At 43.2% G+C, this 18,408-nt stretch overlaps 1 protein-coding gene across 3 annotated transcripts; it reads left to right on the top strand.

The window, feature by feature from the left end:
* The first annotated feature begins 228 nt into the window (after positions 1–228).
* On the top strand, positions 229–18,406 carry TCP11L1 (t-complex 11 like 1). Of its 3 annotated transcripts, none has more exons than XM_064452795.1 (10): positions 229–313; positions 4,672–4,837; positions 7,246–7,378; positions 10,480–10,600; positions 11,143–11,363; positions 12,433–12,569; positions 13,025–13,221; positions 13,582–13,763; positions 14,428–14,600; positions 14,814–18,406. In XM_064452795.1, exons 2-10 carry the CDS (start codon positions 4,684–4,686, stop codon positions 15,047–15,049), a joined length of 1,554 nt encoding a protein of 517 aa, XP_064308865.1. In that variant the 5' UTR covers positions 229–313; positions 4,672–4,683; the 3' UTR covers positions 15,050–18,406. The 3 variants fall into 3 exon arrangements, with proteins under 3 accessions (XP_064308865.1, XP_064308867.1, XP_064308868.1); XM_064452797.1 differs by lacking the exon at positions 229–313 and adding an exon at positions 786–940; XM_064452798.1 differs by lacking the exon at positions 229–313 and adding an exon at positions 1,278–1,416.
* Positions 18,407–18,408: the final 2 nt, after the last annotated feature.

The raw sequence follows: 18,408 nt of genomic DNA, 5'->3' as shown, positions 1-18,408 counted from the left end.
ATGGTAGTATTTCTGATCATATTTTTCTGAAGATACTTGTGGTGTTGCATTGGTTACACTTCTGCTGAAGAGCCATTTCCTTTTTAACTCCTGGCTCTATGGGCTGTCTGGGCTGACCTCACTGGTAAAAGGATGAGATTTCTATCTCGAAAATGAGTTCCTGCCTATGGGCATCGCCTGCTGGAGTTCTGAACTGCAGCTAGGGCTGCGCTGTATGAGTCACTGGCTGGGCTTTGGTGCCAAGCTTGCTCTCAGGCTACTGAAAAGCAGTCTGCAGAGAGGAACCGGGCAGGATGGTGGGGAGCGCTTGCCGGTGGGTACAAGGCAGGGCCAGCGTGGCCTTTTCTCTGCTTGGGTGTGATACGGCTCATCTAACGGTACCTAACGTTTACATGGGCCTGGTGCTCACAGCGTGAGCCGGGGAGGGGCTGTAAGCGAGTGCACCCCACCGGGGTAGCAAGCAAAAGCCAGGGCTTTTTTCCCTGGTTGCTCTGGGCCCCGAACAGCGCCTTCCCTTGCTGGGTGGGTTTAATCTAAGCAAGCCCCGTGCGATAGGGGCGGACGCCTCGGTGGCTGTGTTGGAGAGCCGGTGGAGGCCATCGGCCTTGCTTCGGCGCAGCTCTGAGGGCTGTAGGGAGCTGCTCCGCGCTTACTTACACAGAGGCAACCCCCCCCCCAGTCCCTCCGAAGCCGCGGCGAGCCCTAATACCGAGAGTGGTTGCGGCGCGCTCGGCGCGGAGGGCAACGGTGCAGCCCCGGGCCCGCTCCGCGGGACAGAGCCCCGCCCCCCCAGCACGGGGCGGGGAGCGGGAGTGGGAGCCGGAGCCGCCCCCCCGCTGCTCGGCAGCCGCTGCGGCCCGGGTCCCCGAACCGAACCGGCGGCAGGGAGCCGGGGCCGCCCCCTTAGCGCTGGTGGCCGCGGCCCCTTCTCCCAGCGGCGGTAAGGCGGCGGGGCCCGGGCTCGGGAGGCAGCCGGAGGCGGCGGGGAGGTGCGGGGTTGGGCTGGGCTGGGCGGCCGCTGGGCCGCGGCGGGCAGGGCTCCGGGCCCGGCCAGGCTCCGGGCTCCGTGGCTGCTGGCGGGGCTGGGCCCGGGCCGCCCTGCCTCCGGGCCGCGCTGGCGGGCGTCCGGTGCCGGCCGAAGGAGGACGTTACGTCCCCGCTTCTCTCCGTGCCTCGCGCGTTCGGCGTCCGGAAGAACACCCAGCCACCCACCCCCGCCGGCCCCCCGCAGGCCCCCCGCAGGCCCCCCGCAGCGCTGCAGGGGCCCGGTTGCCGCGTGGGCCGCTGGCGAGGCGCTGTGGTGTCTGCGGCCGGAGTGCCGCCGCCACCCCGGCTGGGCAGCGCCGGCGAGCGCCGTCCAACTTGGGATCCCGCCTGGAAGTGTTGCAGGAGAACGGGAGCCCTGCGCTGGGGAGGGTAAGGGGTGGGCGGTAACATCGCTGCTGTGAGGTGGGGTGTTCTTGCTACGATACCCGCTATGCTCGCGCTTGGTAGGCCCTGCCGATGGAGCAGGACTTTCAGGGCAGGTTGCAGAGAGGGGCAGCAGCAGAAGTTCACAAGTATCCATTTTAATTTAGAAGGGGGACAGGCGGTAGCTTCACCACACGGAGCTGAGGTGTGGCTTGCCTTTTAGTGGATTACAAGGGGAAGTAGGTTTTGACGCGGCAGGTGAAGAGAGGGAAGAGGAGAGGGTTCAGTGCTGGAGCACAGCTTGGAGAAAGCTGGCCTTCAGGGCTTTGGCCTGCAGGTAAGGGGGTTGCCGAGCCTTAGCCTGTGCAGAGCAGTGGGGCTGCGCTTCGAGTTAGGAGGAACTGCTTCGCTCTTGTGCGTGCTCCGTAGAAGTACAGTGAAGTTTAATGCAGGTGTGCATCAGATAATTTGAGGACCTTCGATGAAAAGAACCTGTGGAAAATACTTTGTGTAAATTTTAATTTGTTGTGTTTTCTTTTGCCCTTCCCCTTTTATTAAAAATAAACTGAAGGAAAGTGCCAAGAAGTAGACTTTGTTCTATTAAGAATGGGAATTGTTTCTGTGAAAGGAAAGATGATGATCATGCTTTTGGAAGAGGTATTGTCAAGCTTTTATTTACCTAGTGGAAAGAGGTTTTGTTCTAGATGTGTTCTGGCAAATAATAGCAGTAATCCAGCAGAAAAGAGTAGACTATTGCAAACTAAAGAACTAAACCAACAAGTGTGCCTGTTCTGCTGAACAGTCATTCGGTAGAATGGCCGAGGAGTTCTTGTACCCACTTTCCACAGCTGAAATAGGACTTTTTTTTTTTTTTTAGCAAGTGGTAGTTAAATGAAATTGTTTTTTTTGAGACTAGCTCTTGAGCTGTTGTTTTATGGAAAGCAATATTTTAGGATGTAGTCTGCTTGGTGGGCAAAGCTGAGGGTAGTCATCATGAGTCTGATTATCATCTTGGCCCTGCCATTTATCTTCTGTGAGTCCTCAAGCAACTTAACTCACACCTCAGTTTCCTCTCTGTAAGTAAGATATAATATTTCTCTATGTTTCTAAGGGTAGTGAGGATGAAGTGCAGTGAGAGATTGCAAGGCACTCTGAAGTGTCATGTGCATTAAAGACATAAGTGGGTCTTAGTTGAGTCAGCTTTGCTCTTTGTATTTTGACTTCAGAAGGATGCTTTGTGGAAGGGAATGGATAGGAAGAACAACCGTCTGGTCTGGTTGAATGAATGTGGAAGCCTTTATGGTAACACTCTTATTCTAGCCAAATTCAACAACATATTTCCCTCCTCTGCTTAACTAGTCTTATCATTTCTATTGCAGCTGTTGCTATGATCTTCCCTATTAACTGCTTCTCCACTGACAGAGCCACTCATCCTCTTGCTGCTAGAATGTTTGCAGTAACAGAACTTTTGTCCGCTAGACCGGAGATCCGCGTCTCCTGGAGCACATCTCTGGTTTCCCACCAGTGGTTTCCACTGGTTTCACACTTGTGTGCTGGTTTGGTCCCTTGCATTACACCTAGCTGGAGGCTCTCTCTGCCATAGTTAAAAGGGTGGCAATACAGCTGCGGCTGTGCACAAGCTACTGCTTTCTTGTGCCAGCTGGGATTGTCTGTGTGTGCGAAGGGGGAGATGATCAAGCCTTTGGGGCAGGGCCATCAGTGGCTCTGCTTCAGCTAGAGGTGGGGACTAATATATGGGTGTAACAATATCTGTACTGATGTCTTAGTTTTCCTATGCAATTAATCCCATGCTTTTTATGCTTTGTTTTCTTTTCTAAAATAGAAATTACACAGTGATGTGGAGAAGTGTTGCATGTTGTTCTGTATCTCGTGCATCTAGCAAGATGCTGATCCTGAGTCATTGCTGTAGAACAAAACCATTTCTTGTATGCACTGAGCTTTCCAGCTGTCTGGTAGAATCACATTGTTGTAATCAATTTAAGCGCTGATGGAGTAGGGTTAGTTATTACAGCTGTTGTATGAAAATTTAAAAAATCTCAGTGCTGCATTTTATATTTGTACACTGTTGCTTGCTTATGCTGCGTCCTCTTCAAGTGTAGTCTTTGATGCTGCAAGTATTTTTTCCTAGTAGCTGTGGGGTGCCTCTGGAGGCTGTATCTCTTGCTGAGAGCTTGTTTCCTTCAAATTTTGAAAGCAGGGATGGTGGGATACCAGGTGAAAGAGGAAGTTGTTGGTTTTCCAGGAGCCTTTTTTTTTTTGAAAGGCAGACTCTTCTTGACTTCCCACTTCACTGAACATCCATGTTATTTATTGAGTTAGAGACATCATATGCTCTTTAATAGATTTTTGTAAAGTTGAAGTCTGAACAGTAGCTTCTTGTGTGATAGAGAGTTTTCAATGGTAATATGTGCAGATTACGTTCCTCAGAGAGACATATGAATATGGAATAATGGTGAGATGCTTTTTTAATGGTCCTTTTTTCAGTGTAACTCTGGGTACACTGCAGGTATCGGTGATGTAATATAAATCTTATTTAATATCTAATGTTTAATAAACTAATATTTTAAATACTGTAACTATGTTCTATACTGTCTTAGTGTTTTTGTTGTTTTTTTTTAAATAATCCTCATTTTATGCATAAATCCTGACTCTTGCATGGAATGAAAATGTGGGGGTAGAATTTTGTCTTAATTTATCTCTAGTCCTTTTCTTGCTTCTTAATGCATTTGGATGGCTCAGAGTGAAAACTTCTAAGTTCGGAGCAGTTGGGGCAGATCATAGTTCAGGAGTACGTTAAGTTCAGAAAGTTTTTTCATTATGTAGTGGGGAAATGTCTCATTTGGCATGATCTTTTTGTAAAATATGTTTGTAATACTATTCTGAAGGTGTTTTTCACTGCTGTTACAAGCAATGCTAGGAAAGAAAATAAAATATATATTTTCTCATCTTTATGCATTACGGCGAGGGAACAGTTTCAGAATTTTGAGAACTTGCTAGGAATGCAGATTAAGTAAATGGTAGCTGTGTTGAAAGCATCCCGTTTTGTGTAAGATGGGAAGTGAGTCATTGAGTCCAGGTCCCCTACCATTATGGGAATGACGTCATATAATTCCTCATAAGATTTCTTTTATTCTTATTTTTTTCTTAATCAGGAGAACTCCTGGTGATGTTTTCCCACTCAGGCATGTCAACAAAGGGTTTATTCATTTCCTTTTTCATCTTTTTCCTTTTTCTGAAAAGAACCAACTGAAGATGTCTCAGAATCCTGACAAGCCACATTCAAGTGAAGAAAAGTCAAGTGGTTTGGACGATGGTCAAGAGGAGAGCTTAGACAACCCAGATCAGTCTATCAGAAAAAGAATACGACAGAGTGCTCCAGGGTCGCACAGAGATGATACACCGAAGTGTAAGCAAATCTGCTTTATTTAAAAAAAAAAAAAGTAAATGCTATTTTTTTTTGGTGGAGACAATCATGGCATTTTATAGCATTCTGTGCACGTTTTGACTGTTTTGCAATTAAATATTGTGTGACTCCTGATCACTTGCTTTTACTTTTACTTTTACTGTTTGTAACACCTTTCTCCCCATTTTTTTTTAGTACTTAATTGTTCACAATGACCATGTTGCTCTGAGCCACATGTATCTCAGATACTTTCCGTGTCTGCACTCACGGAAGGGATGGGCACTACTCCGGTATATTCCAGCTAAACTATTGCTGCTGTTTGCATTATTGGCTGAATCTTCTGGATTGTTGCAGCCTCTGTTTCTACTGCAGGGCAAGGAAGGCTGTTATCAACAAAGTAATGTCCTGTCACCCCCCTCTCAATACAGATGGAAAGTTGTATATTTAATCCTTACACTAGTTTTAGTGTCAAGCAGGACTGCATGTTTTAAGTTTATTCCTAGGGTATATTTTTCTTTGTCATTCTGCTTTTAACATGAGAAGCTGGATGCAATGTGGCTTCCAATTATTTCTGACAGATCTGTAGATAAAACCAAGGGGAAGTTTCTGGTCCCAGGGGTTCAGTTCAAAGAGGCAGAATTGCTCAGATAACTAGTTCCAAATTTCTGTAGAGAGTGTCTCAGCATGTAACATTTTATTTGTTGCATTCTTTTTATTTTTTAATAGTGTTCATTATTACTTGAGGTTTAGTGTTTTGTTTAGTGTCATGTTACACAGAGGAGATGTTCTGAGGGAGCTTATGTTCTTACATCTTGCTGGTTGCCTGGTAGGAAAGGAGGTGTGTTTGTGGGGAGAGGCTGTGAACACATGGAAGTAAAATGCATAGCACAGTCTTGCACTGCATTGTACCACAAAGAAGTCGGTCTCAAGCCCTCCCCTCTTGTAAGGGAGCAGATCTAATATGAGAATGAAGTAACATGACTTAAGAGCATTCTTTGGTAAATGAAAGAGTCTTAGCTTTTAGTGCATCCACTGCTGGAGTGAAGTCATTTGGCTGTCTGACAAGAGCACTCTCATTCAGCTGTGAACTTTGTTGTCCTGCTGGTTCTCAGAATATCAATCCTTGCTGTGTTCCCAGAGTCACTGTGCAAGATTGAGCTCCAAGCACAAGGAAATAAGGGTTTAAGAGTGCTGTGAAAAGAAAAGAGCAAGCTAATGATCTAGCTGCCTGCTTTTTCTCAAATACCTGGACCAGGGAAGAGCTGTGGTGCTTCTCCTAACTTTTGTCAAGGCATTGCAGGGCACCCACAAGCACTGCTTGCTCCAATTCTAGCACAGCTAGGAGGAATCTTTATCAAAAAGAATCAGTGGCAAAAGGTTTCAGTTAGCTTTAGTGGGGATGGGATTACTCACTAAACAGCATGGCTCTTCTTTGGTGGCCCTTCCCTTGCCACCTTCTCTGCCTTTATGTTGACTTGTTTTTAGGCCTGTGACACTTCCTGCTCTACAGTGACGCCAGTAGTGTCTCAGGAGAATGTTACGTAGTCCAGAGCAATTAAGAGTTGTAATTCTCACTGCATCCAGGAAGCAAATTAAGTTTTCTGAAATTATCCCTGTTGCTCTGCTACCTCCTTGATTTCTACAGTCACCACTACCTTTGTCTCATGCCTGATGAAAACTGGCCTGTTTTTTCAGGTTTGGCGCTTCCTCCTACTTGCTTGTATGCCCAAGGGCCCAATTTGAAGCTGCTTGTTCATCCTTGTCAGTCCCAAATGCCTGCTAGAGGAATAAGTCTTAGGCATTGGTGCTGGGACTAGGTCTTGATGTCCTTTGCCACTCGGACGATGGCCTCTGGGGAAAAAGAGCTTGGAGAAGTGCCAGTTGCACTGGAAGTAGAATAATCAGCTACTAGTATGTTAGTGCTTAATGTTAATGGTGGTTTGTTTGCTGATAGCTTTAGGGATGAAGTCACTTCCTTGAAAAATATAAAATTAAAATGGCAACATCTGCACAGTAACTGGGGAAATAGTGCAGTGAAAATGCTAGTATTTTTAACAATTTCCTCCTACAGTATGGAGAAAGATGTATTAAGCAATCCTAAAGAAGCTGGGGTTTTGGTGTGAGGTTTGTTTTTGTTTTTAAAAAGAGCTTGATGGAACTTGGAAGCAATTGACATACTGAGCCCAGAATATCAACTTGGGTTCACTCCTTTGTTTCCTGTAATACTCCAAATCTGCGTCATCCACCAGATGGGAAGAGGAAGGGAAGGAAAGGAGAAGAATCTTCAGATGTTACTGTCTTTTGGCCCTTTGTACCATCAAGAAGGTGGAAAGGGTCCAAAAATATTAGCAGACCACTTTTTTCCACAGACTTTTATAGATAACTGCCTGACAGTTTAATTTATGTTGCAGCTAGTCCTCCTCGGCCTGTGTCAATAGAAGAGCTCATGGAAACAGCTAAGGGAGTAACCAACATGGCATTAGCACATGAAATTGTTGTTAATGGAGACTTCCAGATAAAACCAGCTGAATTACCAGAACACAGGTAAGATTGTTACTGAACAGATAGATAAATTAAATTTGCATTTGTAGAACTGCGGAACAGCTCTAGTGGATCGGGTAATGGCTCTGGCTAGTATCTTGTCTGACAGTGCCTGACATGAGATAGGAAAGAACATAAGAAGAATGTAAGCATGCAGTTCTGCTTCCTCAGAAACGTGTGTGCATGAAAGTTGAACTTCTTGGAGTAGTTGTTTGAGCATGTGTGGTGTGGTTTCTGTTGGTGTCCCCTTGCCCCAGGAGCCTGAGACTCCAGTCTTCTCAATACCCACGTGTAGCTGCAGATGCAAGTAGTGCTCTTAGCATCTTTTAAGCTTTCTCCTCCTGTGGGAGTAAGATGAAACTGATCATTTTAGCTTTTTCTGAGACTACTTTCTGTTTCTCCAGGGATTTTTTTGGGGAAGAGATTCCTATGTTTTATTAGGTTAGTCCTAGTCCGTTCTCCTTTTAGGTTTGAAGTCTTTCCTTTTCTTTCTGACCTACAGTAATCGTATCCCCTGCTGAGAGGGGAGAGGGAGAACAGAAAAGGCCTTGATGTCTAGTCACATATTGGCCTGCATAGCTGACCTAGTCCTGTCCACAGATGCTTCATCTGTTGCTCCTTTTTCTTTCACACACAGAGAGATGTGGCTGACAGTGTGTTTCCTGGGTTAATTTGTGAAAGATGAGTGCATACTTCATGGAAGAAACTTGGTCCACATTGCAACCAGTGTTGTCCGTAGGTGTCTACGTTTCAGAGAGACCCCAGAGCACATTACCTTCACGGGTGCTGCAAGAGAATATGCTATGGGTGGCTCTTAGAAGACTGGCATTGGTTGTCTTCTGTAGAAAGTGGTCATACTGAGACAAAAGGTCTGATGCCTATCTCCACCAAAACAAGGTGACGGTGGTTCCCGTTAGTGTTAGTAATGAGAGGATGTTGCTTGGAACTAGAATCATCCCTGACTGAGAAGGCAATAATGGGAACATTCCTATCTTCTCTCCTCACCTGGACTATTCCTGTCTTTCCAGCTCTGACACTAGCATATTATACCAGTGGTGTTTTATCAGTGGCTGTAGACTGCTGAACAACAGTAACCAAAGAAAATGTGCTTGTATGATTAAATACACTGAATCTTATGGTCCTGGCAGGAATTGCCTTTGAGTGGGGTTGAACGGAGCAGATGAGGGTCTTTGCTATACTTTTTTCACTTCTCTCAGCCTCTGAGTTGGTAGGAAACGGAATTGTGGCCCTCTTAAATGCTGAGGACAAACAACATTTAACTGAGCTAGCACAGGACAATAGACGTCTGTTGTCCATCAAGACTCGTATACTTTAGAGCTCAAGCAGTGATTTGATCTGCCTCCTCCACACTGTCTTTCAGTGTCTGCCTTGTCTGTTAGGCAGACGCTGGCAGTGTGGTCTGATTCTCCTTTGTGGCCTTACTTGCAGGTCACATGCAATTCATGTGTGGTCCCATGAACCGGGACCTGTCCCTAGCCTGCACAGATTCTGCCTCCGAAGCAAACATTTGGAAAGTACACCTGAGACACGTAAAGCTCATTCTCCCCATTCTATGTTATCTTCTCTGTCCCAGCATTTTTTGGGGGAACTTCCATCAGGTGTACTTCCATCAGGTGTTTTCTGCTCGGTAGTTGGCTGAGTATAAATTCTTCATCTAAAGGCCCACAGTTAAGAGAGTGTTGTTCTATTCAGTGCCCACTTCTGTTCCTTCACATGAACTTGTCATGTGAAAATGTGCTGTGATGGTGGATAACTTTTCTGGTGTGCCTCAGTGCCATAAAATTAATCTCATCATTTTTCAGGGAAGAAGGATTTTAGCATTTTCCATCTTTTCTTCTTTTTTTCCATCATTTCTTCTTTCCTCGCCCTCTTTAAAAATATAGGAAAAAGGAGGGAAGGAACTGGGGACCTATGCTGTACTTTGGAAAGTTGGATGCTTTTGCTCACTGATGGTGAGCAGTGGTGGTAGTTGTTCACCAGAGTGGCTGATTTGCATCTCTTCACCTGATCACAGAAACAGATGTACTGCAGAGGTCCCCTTGCCCACGAGTGCCGGGGGTTTGTGATGGGCCAGGCCTGCTTTGGTACAAGATCCCTGTATTTGGCTTTTGTGAGGGTTTTGTGTACAGCTATTTGCCACCTAGAAAAGAAAGAGCAGTCCTTCACATTTTGCTTGAAGAGGGACTCTGGAAGCTTCCTTGGATTAAATGTTTTGTGTGTGTGTATGCGTACAGCTTCAAGTCCCCCGCAGCGTGATTGTACATGTAGGCAAGTGGCCGGAGGAGAAAGCAGTTGTGTCTGTGTTTGCAGTTGCACACACTGTCAGTAGAGCACGTATTGCCTGGTCTTAGAGGGCCACGGGGCATAAGTGCCTCTGGGCGCTGCCTCAGCTGTGCATGGAGTCAGAGCCCTGGGAATCTGGTGTTTGTTGTGGGCACTCTGTGCGCGCCTGTACGTGCCAGCATTTTACTGCTTCGGTGTGAACAGGAGCCTACCTGCTGAAGAGGAATAACTTTCAGTATTTTGAATTAGGAATTGGTACTGAAGCAGTGGGATTAATTTATTTTTTTTACACGAGCTGAGCTGGGCCTTTTTCTCAGAGTAGGCTCAATATTTATGCGTTGAAACGCAGAACCTTTTATGTCAGGGAACTTACTTCATTTCTGTTGGATTTCCTTAATGAATTTTACTTAGTAGAACTGCATTTCCTCAGGCTTTTGAAAAGGAGATGAATACTGGTCTTCTGAAGATAAGCTGTAATTTTTTGTAGCTTTTTTTTTTCTTCCAGTTGTTTACTTTAGAGGTAGCATATGATAGATACTTTTGAAGGTTTTAATTTGTATCCGCCTGTGCTTGTACGTAACCCTTTATTATGATAGAAGCCATTCCAAATCCTGTGTCCAGTTTTTCTTGCTTTTCTGAGTAACTAAAAATGACAGATCTCTTCTCTGCTAATCATCATATATTCATTATTACATTATATTAATATTATTACATGTTGTTCTTCAGGAGCTGCAGGTTATCTATGTAAGGTGGTGCAGAGGCAAATATCATTCTTTTTAACTGGTCATATTTCCCCACAGCTTAGAAAAAAAAGTAAGGGATATTGTGCATAAAGCTTTCTGGGATTGTCTGGAAGCTCAGCTAAAGGAGGATCCACCAACATATGACCATGCAATTAAACTATTGGGAGAAATTAAAGAGGTAAGATGGTGTGATATCAAGGTAACTTACTGGATTTGTGTAGCTGCATTGATATAAATGGGCAAAAGTGACTGAAGTTTGGCTTTTTATAAAGGATTCTCTTGATCTTTTTCATTACTGTATCATTGTCTGTGAACATATAAAAGTTGTATAACCCCAGAGGAGAAATTTGAATGTAAAAACAAATGCAAAACCTTGCAAGACGAGTAAAAGGTAAGTAAAAGTAGTTTCATAACTCCAAGCTTCCTTCACGTTATGACAGTTGTATTAGTTACGGAATCAGTGAGATCCCCCAACACTGGGTGACAAAACCAAGTACAGTAGGCTTAAGTATGATCTACACTATAGAGTATTTACCACTTAGTAACTTCAGTGCCATACAGAATGAGGTGAAACACTTGGAGCTGGTGAGTAGTTGGGTTGAAAAAAAAAAAAAGAGAGATTCCACTTGTAAAGGGCAATTAGTTTAAATAAAAAGTGGTTCAGTAACTGTTGTCTTTGATATGTAGAACTAATGCACTGTTAAAAACTTTCCATTTCAGAATCTCCTGTCTTTTTTATTGCCTGGCCATACTAGACTGAGAAACCAGATTACAGAAGTTCTTGATCTGGATTTGATAAAACAGGAAGCAGAGAATGGGGCCCTTGACATTTCTAAGTTGGTCGAATTTGTTATTGGGATGATGGGGACTCTCTGTGCTCCAGCTCGAGATGAAGAAATTAAGAAACTGAAAGATATTAATGAAATAGTTCCTCTGTTCAGGTACTGAAATTATATTTATTAATCATGTTGAGAGTCCCTTAAATAATTTTAGCGGGGGGGCCTTCCAGCAGGGCAAGCTACAAACCTTTGTAGAAAAAAAGAGTGATGGGGAAAGGGATATAGTTGTGGGTGTGAAGGGGAGAGATGCTCCAGAAGTTTTTAAGAAGGACCATCATTGTTCTGGTGAATTGGAATATTTGTCTGGCTCCTGCATGTCAATGGAAAACATTTTCGTAAATACCAAATGCATATTAGCCTTCAGATAGCAGGTGAATGGGCAGTTTGTAGCAGAATTTAATATTGTCAGCAGAAGGGAAGAAAAACAAGCAGGAGCATAGGAAAAAGGTATTACTGATCTCCAACCAATTCTTCCTTTCCCCCAGTTTGAGCTCTGTTTACCCCCATCCCACTCCCTGTATAACGACCTTCCAGTTCTAAAGGGAGTGTACATACCACGCCCGGGAGCACAGAGGCTTCTGCTTTGTCACCGTGTTCTCAGTTGAACAGCTCAAGGTTAAATTTCATTAACCTTGTTTTCTAATTTGATAAGCTTCCAAGAGTTCAGGATTGACTTGGCAGAAGTATTGCCAGCAGGAATTATGTTGCTTTGAAATGAAGGTGCTTTTCTTTGTGTGGGTTTTGCGTGTGTGTTTTGTTTTATTTGGGTTTGGGTTTTTTCCTTCCCCCCCCCCCGGGTCTGATTATTCACTTCCCACCGAGCCTGGCTTTATAGGCTACCAACAGAGATAGTATGCAGTCTTGGAAATCCAGATGTATTCAACATACAATATTGCACATCCTGGGAAATATAATCTATGGAGCTAGTAAAGTTAATTCCATGGAGGCTTTTTTACAGGAGAGCAATTTTTATTTCCTACTTGGAAGATGCACATGCATGCATGTACATGCCTGCTCAAGCTTTCTGTCTGTCTCATGCTCTTAAATTGTTAATGTTAATGTTTCCCATGCATGTTTTTGCTCTTTCCTTAGACAACCTGTAATAAATCTTGTAAGTAGTATCTCTTAAACATCTGCAGCCTTGAATAACTTTTTCTGTTTGTTTGTTTAGAGCAATTTTCTCTGTATTAGACCTAATGAAAATGGATATGGCAAACTTCGCTGTCAGTAGTATTAGGCCAAAATTAATGCAGCAGTCTGCTGAATATGAAAGAAAGAAGTTTCAGGAGTTTCTTGAGAAGCAGCCAAGTATGACTTTGTTCCTTTCTTTCTTCCCCTCTGACCTCCCAGTAAACTGCGTGTCTTTGCTTGTAGATCATGAAAATAAATCACATTTTTTTGTAAGTTCTAGAATTCATATGGTAAATGACAGCTTGTGCCCCAAAACCATGGTTTGAAAAAATCTTCTGGAATAACAGTTCTGCACTCAATACACTGGAGTTTAGTTTCATTTTGCTACAGTGTAGGGCATAATTAGCTAGCATCATCTCACCTCCAGTTTCCTGTAGCTGTGTGGTCTTAGTTCTGGTTTAGATGTTCCACTTAATGCAGTAAATGAAATGCATGTCAATAACTGATATTATGGGTATGAGTAACAGTAACTAATGGGATTATTTAGAAATCATTGGTGGAAAAACCTAACTTTGAAAAGGAGTTTTCTTAACATTATTTTTTTCTCCCCCCCCCCCCCCCCGCTCTTCCAGATTCTTTAGACCTTGTCACAAGGTGGTTGCAAGAAGCAGCAGATGATCTTGCAAAGCTGAGATGTAAAACGTTGCCTCCCCACTGCAGTGCTGATGGTGCCACTGGTGGAGCTTCCCCCTTGTGCTCCACTGCTGTACAAAATCAGGCCTATCTGAAGCTCCTAAAGTGGGATCATGTAAACAGGCCTTTTCCAGAAGTAGGTGTTTAACAGAAAAATTGATTTCTGTGCTTGTTCTACTTTTCTATTTCTGGGACATAACAGAAGCTGTTTGGATTTGTAACCTTGCACAAATACAATACTAAAACAGTCATCTCTTCACTGGGAGCTCTTGTAGCTCCTCTAATGGGTACTTCTTTTTCAGTGTTGAAACTAACTTAGTTGGAAAAGAGGAGTTAGTTCGTTTCACTTTGTTCCTGTTACTCACCTGCTCAGCATGCGTTGCTCTTTTCTGTGTCTTTGTCTCATCTTCGCTGCTGTGAACAGGCAGGCATCACAGTGTCACTCCCAGCCCAGCGTTCTGACTCTGTTCTGTGCTGGCTTCCTCGTCCTTTGCAGACAGTGCTGATGGACCAGACCCGTTTCCAGGAAATACAGCTGGAGCTGGAGCAGCTCCTCCTGACCGGGACTATCCTTCTGGTCACGTTCAGCGCAGCAGGCTCGGTGCTCGTTGATGTGCCTGGATTTGCTGAGAAAATCAAAACCATTGTCAAGGTGCTGCTCACCGGAATGCATCTTCCGTGAGTATTGTATAATCCTTGTCACGCAGAGGCAGGTGTAGTTCTGTTTTCACGCTAGTAAATAATCAGTTTAAGCCTCTCTCTGGCTGTGGACTGCAGAATATGTAGAGGAGGTGATGAGGGCTCTTTATGAGCCCAGGCTGACAATTTTTATTCAGCTTACTCAGACAGAACTGTCTTTTCTTGCCTGTTCTCTTCTGATATGTACATGCTCCTTTTTTCAGAGTATGTTTTTGACACACGAGAGTGCAAGCAGCCAGCTGTGCTCACAGTTTGGGCCAGGCTCCCTCGAGGATTCGAGTGTGGTACAGTAAGCTGCTTGCAGATTTAGAATGATTGCTGCACACGTTATGGATTGATAACTGTTTTTTGCGTTAGTCAGAGCTGTCTGTGTAGGCAGAAAGTCAGCTCTTATTTGTATGGATTGTTCAGGCTGGAAATCTGTAATGCTATCCTCCCTCCCTGTTTTACGTCTCAACTTTTCTATATTTTATTTTTTATATATGAAAAACAAATTCTTTATAGTTCTGGCTTTATCAGGATTATGCTTCTTCCATTACATTTGATAAATAAGGCAACTGTAATTGGATAGTTTACTTTTAAAGGGTGAGCAAAAAGTGAATGACTAGTACAGCTAAGTAATGCTCTAATCCGCATTCTCTAGCTCCTTTAACCTGCAGGAGTCTTTGGCCACCATCGGTGAAAAGGTGTGTGCTGAAGTTAACAGCTGCCTTTCCCAGCATGGGTTCACACCGTTCTCAGCTGAGAGAGAGACGGGACTTAAAGGACAAATCCAGGCAGTGGCCAATCCGGGGAACACCATATGCAAGCTAATAGGTAAGCTTTGACAAAAACGCTGCTCTGTTCTCGAGTGACCACTCGTCTGTCTTTGTAAACCTGTTGGTGGCATGTCGTGCATGGTTTCCCATTTCATGTTTCCAGTACTTGCTCGCTATGTTCAGGCTTTCTGTGTTTTACATGCGATTACACTGTATCTAATTGACTGTCTCTTTTGAAAACAAACCAAAACCTTTGGTCCAATTTTTCCAGATTCTCGAATTGAAAAGTTTCTGGAGAACTATCTTGCATCTAGTCATCAGAAATCATTGCCTGCTGTTCCTGGAGGATTAGGCCCTATTCAAAGAGAGCTGGAAGAGATTGCTGTCAAGTATGTTCGTCTTGTCAACTACAACAAAATGGTCTTCAGCCCTTACTATGATGCAGTCCTTGGCAAAATACTGACTAAGGAAGAATCCCAACTTGTAGGGAAGTCAGAAGAATCATAAAACCAGTTTGTATGCTACCAATACGGTATTGTCAGCTATTTTTAAAAATTGCACCAATATTTGTCTAGGAAAACAGCTTTCCATGTAAATACTGGTTCCTTTTAATTCACTAGTGATGACTGAAAACACATGAGGTGCAAAAGGGGTTCTGAAGTAAATGATGAGCGAGAGATGCATTTTTAATGTATGTATGCAACCTGGGGAGGGATGTCTTGGTAGTTTTCTGGCTGCAGTTTTTAGATTTTTGAGCTGATGCTAGGTAGGACAAGTTTAAGAACCAAACTTTGTATTTAAGTGGCTCATTTTAGGGCATTTTACTCCAATTTACCGTGAGTTTAGTTTAATTAATCCAGAGCAGATAAGCAATGGTCCTTCCCAGAAGGGGCAATTTGGCTTTAAAAAAAAATCTTACTTGAAAAACTTGAGAAGTCCTAGATAGGAGGAACTTTAACAGGCAAAAAACCAAGCCAAACAGCACTTTATTGTACCATTATGGTTAGTATGGTAGGCTACTAGTTTTTTCTGCATTTTACTGCATTTTTAATAGCATTTTTTTGCTGTTTACCTGCAAATGTTACAAAACACATAATATATTTTTGTAGCAAATTTTCTGGTTATTGGGTAACTGTCCTCTGCTATGTACAGTACTTACAAAGGTGGCAATCTTATAGATTGCAGCTGTATTTATCTCTTGTAAAGACTTCAGAAGGGCAGAGCTAAAATGTTTTGATAAAAGTGGCATTTCTTACCTTTTTTTTTTTGCTAGTAGTTTACTCCTTTTTATGTGAAATACTAATTTTAAAGTAAATCCTTTGCATTTTCAGAAGGTGGATTTAAAGTGTGTGAAATTTTAGGCTGAAAATTTTACTTGTTTTTTTAAAACTACAACTGGCGATGGTTGCATATTCAATCATGTCTTCAACAATATCCAGGAAGTGCAGAGCACTATCGGAAGTATAAGTGATTTTAATGTACTGTGAGAAGTGAATGATTTAATGTTAGTTTGAGTATACAGGGAATATTTTCAGTAGAAGATTTTTTTCACTTTGTAGAGGCATTCTCAAAACTTAAAATATTTGTAGGTTTTGAATTTATTTAGCTACGTGTTATATAGACAAATGTTCACAGAAGAGCTCAATGATCTTACAACTTTATTGCAATTTCAGACTCAGCTAGGAGGTAAGTACATTTGAAACTTTCCTCTAGTTGAGCACAGTGCTGTTTTACAGTAATAAAAATCTGATGATGATTTTATGAAAGCAAAGTTCATAGTTGTAAACAGTGAGTGTCCCAAGTGCTAGACTACCCACAGTAGAATGTGTTGGCTTCTTTTAAAAATCCCAACCAGTTATGTAAAATAAAGGGCCCTTTTATTGCCAACATCCGCGTTCATTTTATTAATCAACCAGTCAACCAAAATAATAGACCTTCTAGAAGGTCTGTCTTCCTTCTAGAAGGAAGCGGTTGATTATGAACCAGCGTTGATGCTTCCCTTTCCAGTTTGCCTTTAAATGTCAGTGTGGCTATAGCTGCACTAACTTTGAGTTTGGAGGAAGGTGGGATAAGTAAGACCTTTTATTCTGTATTAGCTTATAAAACAAAACTTTTCTCATTCATTACAAACCCCCTTCCCTGAGGGAAAAAAAAAAAAACACCAAAAACCCATAGGAGATCACTGGCTCAGACAAGTGATTTTTCTCTTGGCTAAATGGATTCAAATAGTAAAATGGACACCTGCCTTTGAATCTTTCTTTGATAACTCAGACACGAGTAGGTTGGCTAGCCAGAAAAAAAGACGTTCTGAGTGTTTTTGGTGTGGTCTATTTCATTGTTTGACTCGGCAAAGGATACTACAGAGGTCTTCAAGATTGCTGCATCTGCTTACTGTACTTCGTTATTAGCGCCAGATCCACCTCAAAATACAGCCTATAGCTCTGCAGCTCCAAAAAATGAATTCAGTCATCTGCGTAACAAAAGAGCTACCACTAACATTATTGATAGAGATATAAATGAAAGAAATAACCAAGACAAAGCTGGTTTTGCTCTTGCTAATTGAGAGTTGCAGAAGTTATAAATGGCTGCTGTTATTTTATATTTCAGTATTGCCTAGAAGCTGCCTTTAAAGGCCCCTGTGAATTATGCATACTACTAAAATTCAGGTGCTGTAGGGGATGATCTCAAGGATGTGGGGAGGAACACCACCATGGTGAAACAACATACTCGGCAAAGTCTTTGAAAAGTACATGACCGATGCCAGAGTGAATGGCACTGCGTTATCAATAGATAAAACTGTATGTGCTTAATCTAGGAGAGGGCTGCTCCCAGTTCTGGAATTCAGTGTCCGGACGTCCACGACGGCCAACTCCTCCCTGCTCTGCCATCAAAGCAGGGATTGTGCTGCCACTCGCGCATGCGTGTTGCTCACAGGGCGCCTCAGTAAGCCCCGTCTCTCCTCGCAGTAGGGGTTTGATCCTAAGGCTTCATGTAGAAAGAAGTGCAGTACCCGCACGTGGCGCCAGTCTCACCGCGGGGGTACGCGCAGCGGGGACGAGTGCCTCCCTGGGTGGGTGGTGTAGGCCTTTCGGCAGTAAAGATGTAAAGAGCCTGCAATAAATGCTGCAGTAAATCACATTAGTGATTTTCCCAGGTTGACAAATAGTTTGTCTACATCCTCTGTAAAAGACATAGCGAGATACGATGAAGTGAAGTGGCAAAGGAAAAAAGAAATTCTAGGATTGATGAGGCCAGACCCTACCTCCGCGTGAACACTTAAATGGTTATACATAGGCTGTTTCACCTTTCAGTCCGGTAGGTAGGAGCGCTGATGTACAGCCAGCGACGCTGCAGGTGCTGGGCAGGGTGTTCAACTTGTCGGGGTATCTGAATTTCCTGTAGTCCACAGGGGTTCTTAAAGTCTTATCAGAGTGCAGTTCTGAACGGTCAATTACAGCTGAAGTATGTACCGAAACTGCTTCGGGAGTTCATGTAGTGTTTTGTTAGCTTGTTTGAAAATAACAGGTTAAACTATGTAGCTAATATAGTAACATTTTGCTTTGTACATTAAGTGGAAGACCAATGCAGTTATCCAGGAACAGACCGTGTTCGCTAATGCTCCTGGACAATCCACAATAGAAATATGTACCAAGTTTGTCTTATGATGCTGTCTTCTTTAAACAGTCATGGAATTAAAAGCAAAAGTATACTGTATCCTCTAGAAAAAAATGGAAAAAAGCTCATTCTAATATGTATGCTCTGATCAATTTCCTGTGATGGTCTTATTAACATCGCTTTTGAAGTGGCTGAGTAATATTTAAGAAGTAACTTGTTGTGTTTGAATAAAACCAGAATGAGGCATGATG

Source organism: Phalacrocorax carbo, chromosome 5 (assembly GCF_963921805.1).
Source record: "Phalacrocorax carbo chromosome 5, bPhaCar2.1, whole genome shotgun sequence".
Classification (NCBI taxonomy): Eukaryota; Metazoa; Chordata; class Aves; order Suliformes; family Phalacrocoracidae; genus Phalacrocorax; species Phalacrocorax carbo.
This window is presented reverse-complemented; position numbering and strand designations above follow the sequence as displayed.

Excerpts from the sequence above, each read along its gene's own strand:
- TCP11L1 (XM_064452795.1), top strand. The coding sequence starts at position 4,684 with ATGTCTCAGAATCCTGACAAGCCACATTCAAGTGAAGAAAAGTCAAGT. Across the intron at positions 4,838-7,245 it reads CAGAGATGATACACCGAAGT|CTAGTCCTCCTCGGCCTGTG; the intron begins GTAAGCAAATCT and ends TTTATGTTGCAG. Across the intron at positions 13,222-13,581 it reads TAAACAGGCCTTTTCCAGAA|ACAGTGCTGATGGACCAGAC; the intron begins GTAGGTGTTTAA and ends CGTCCTTTGCAG.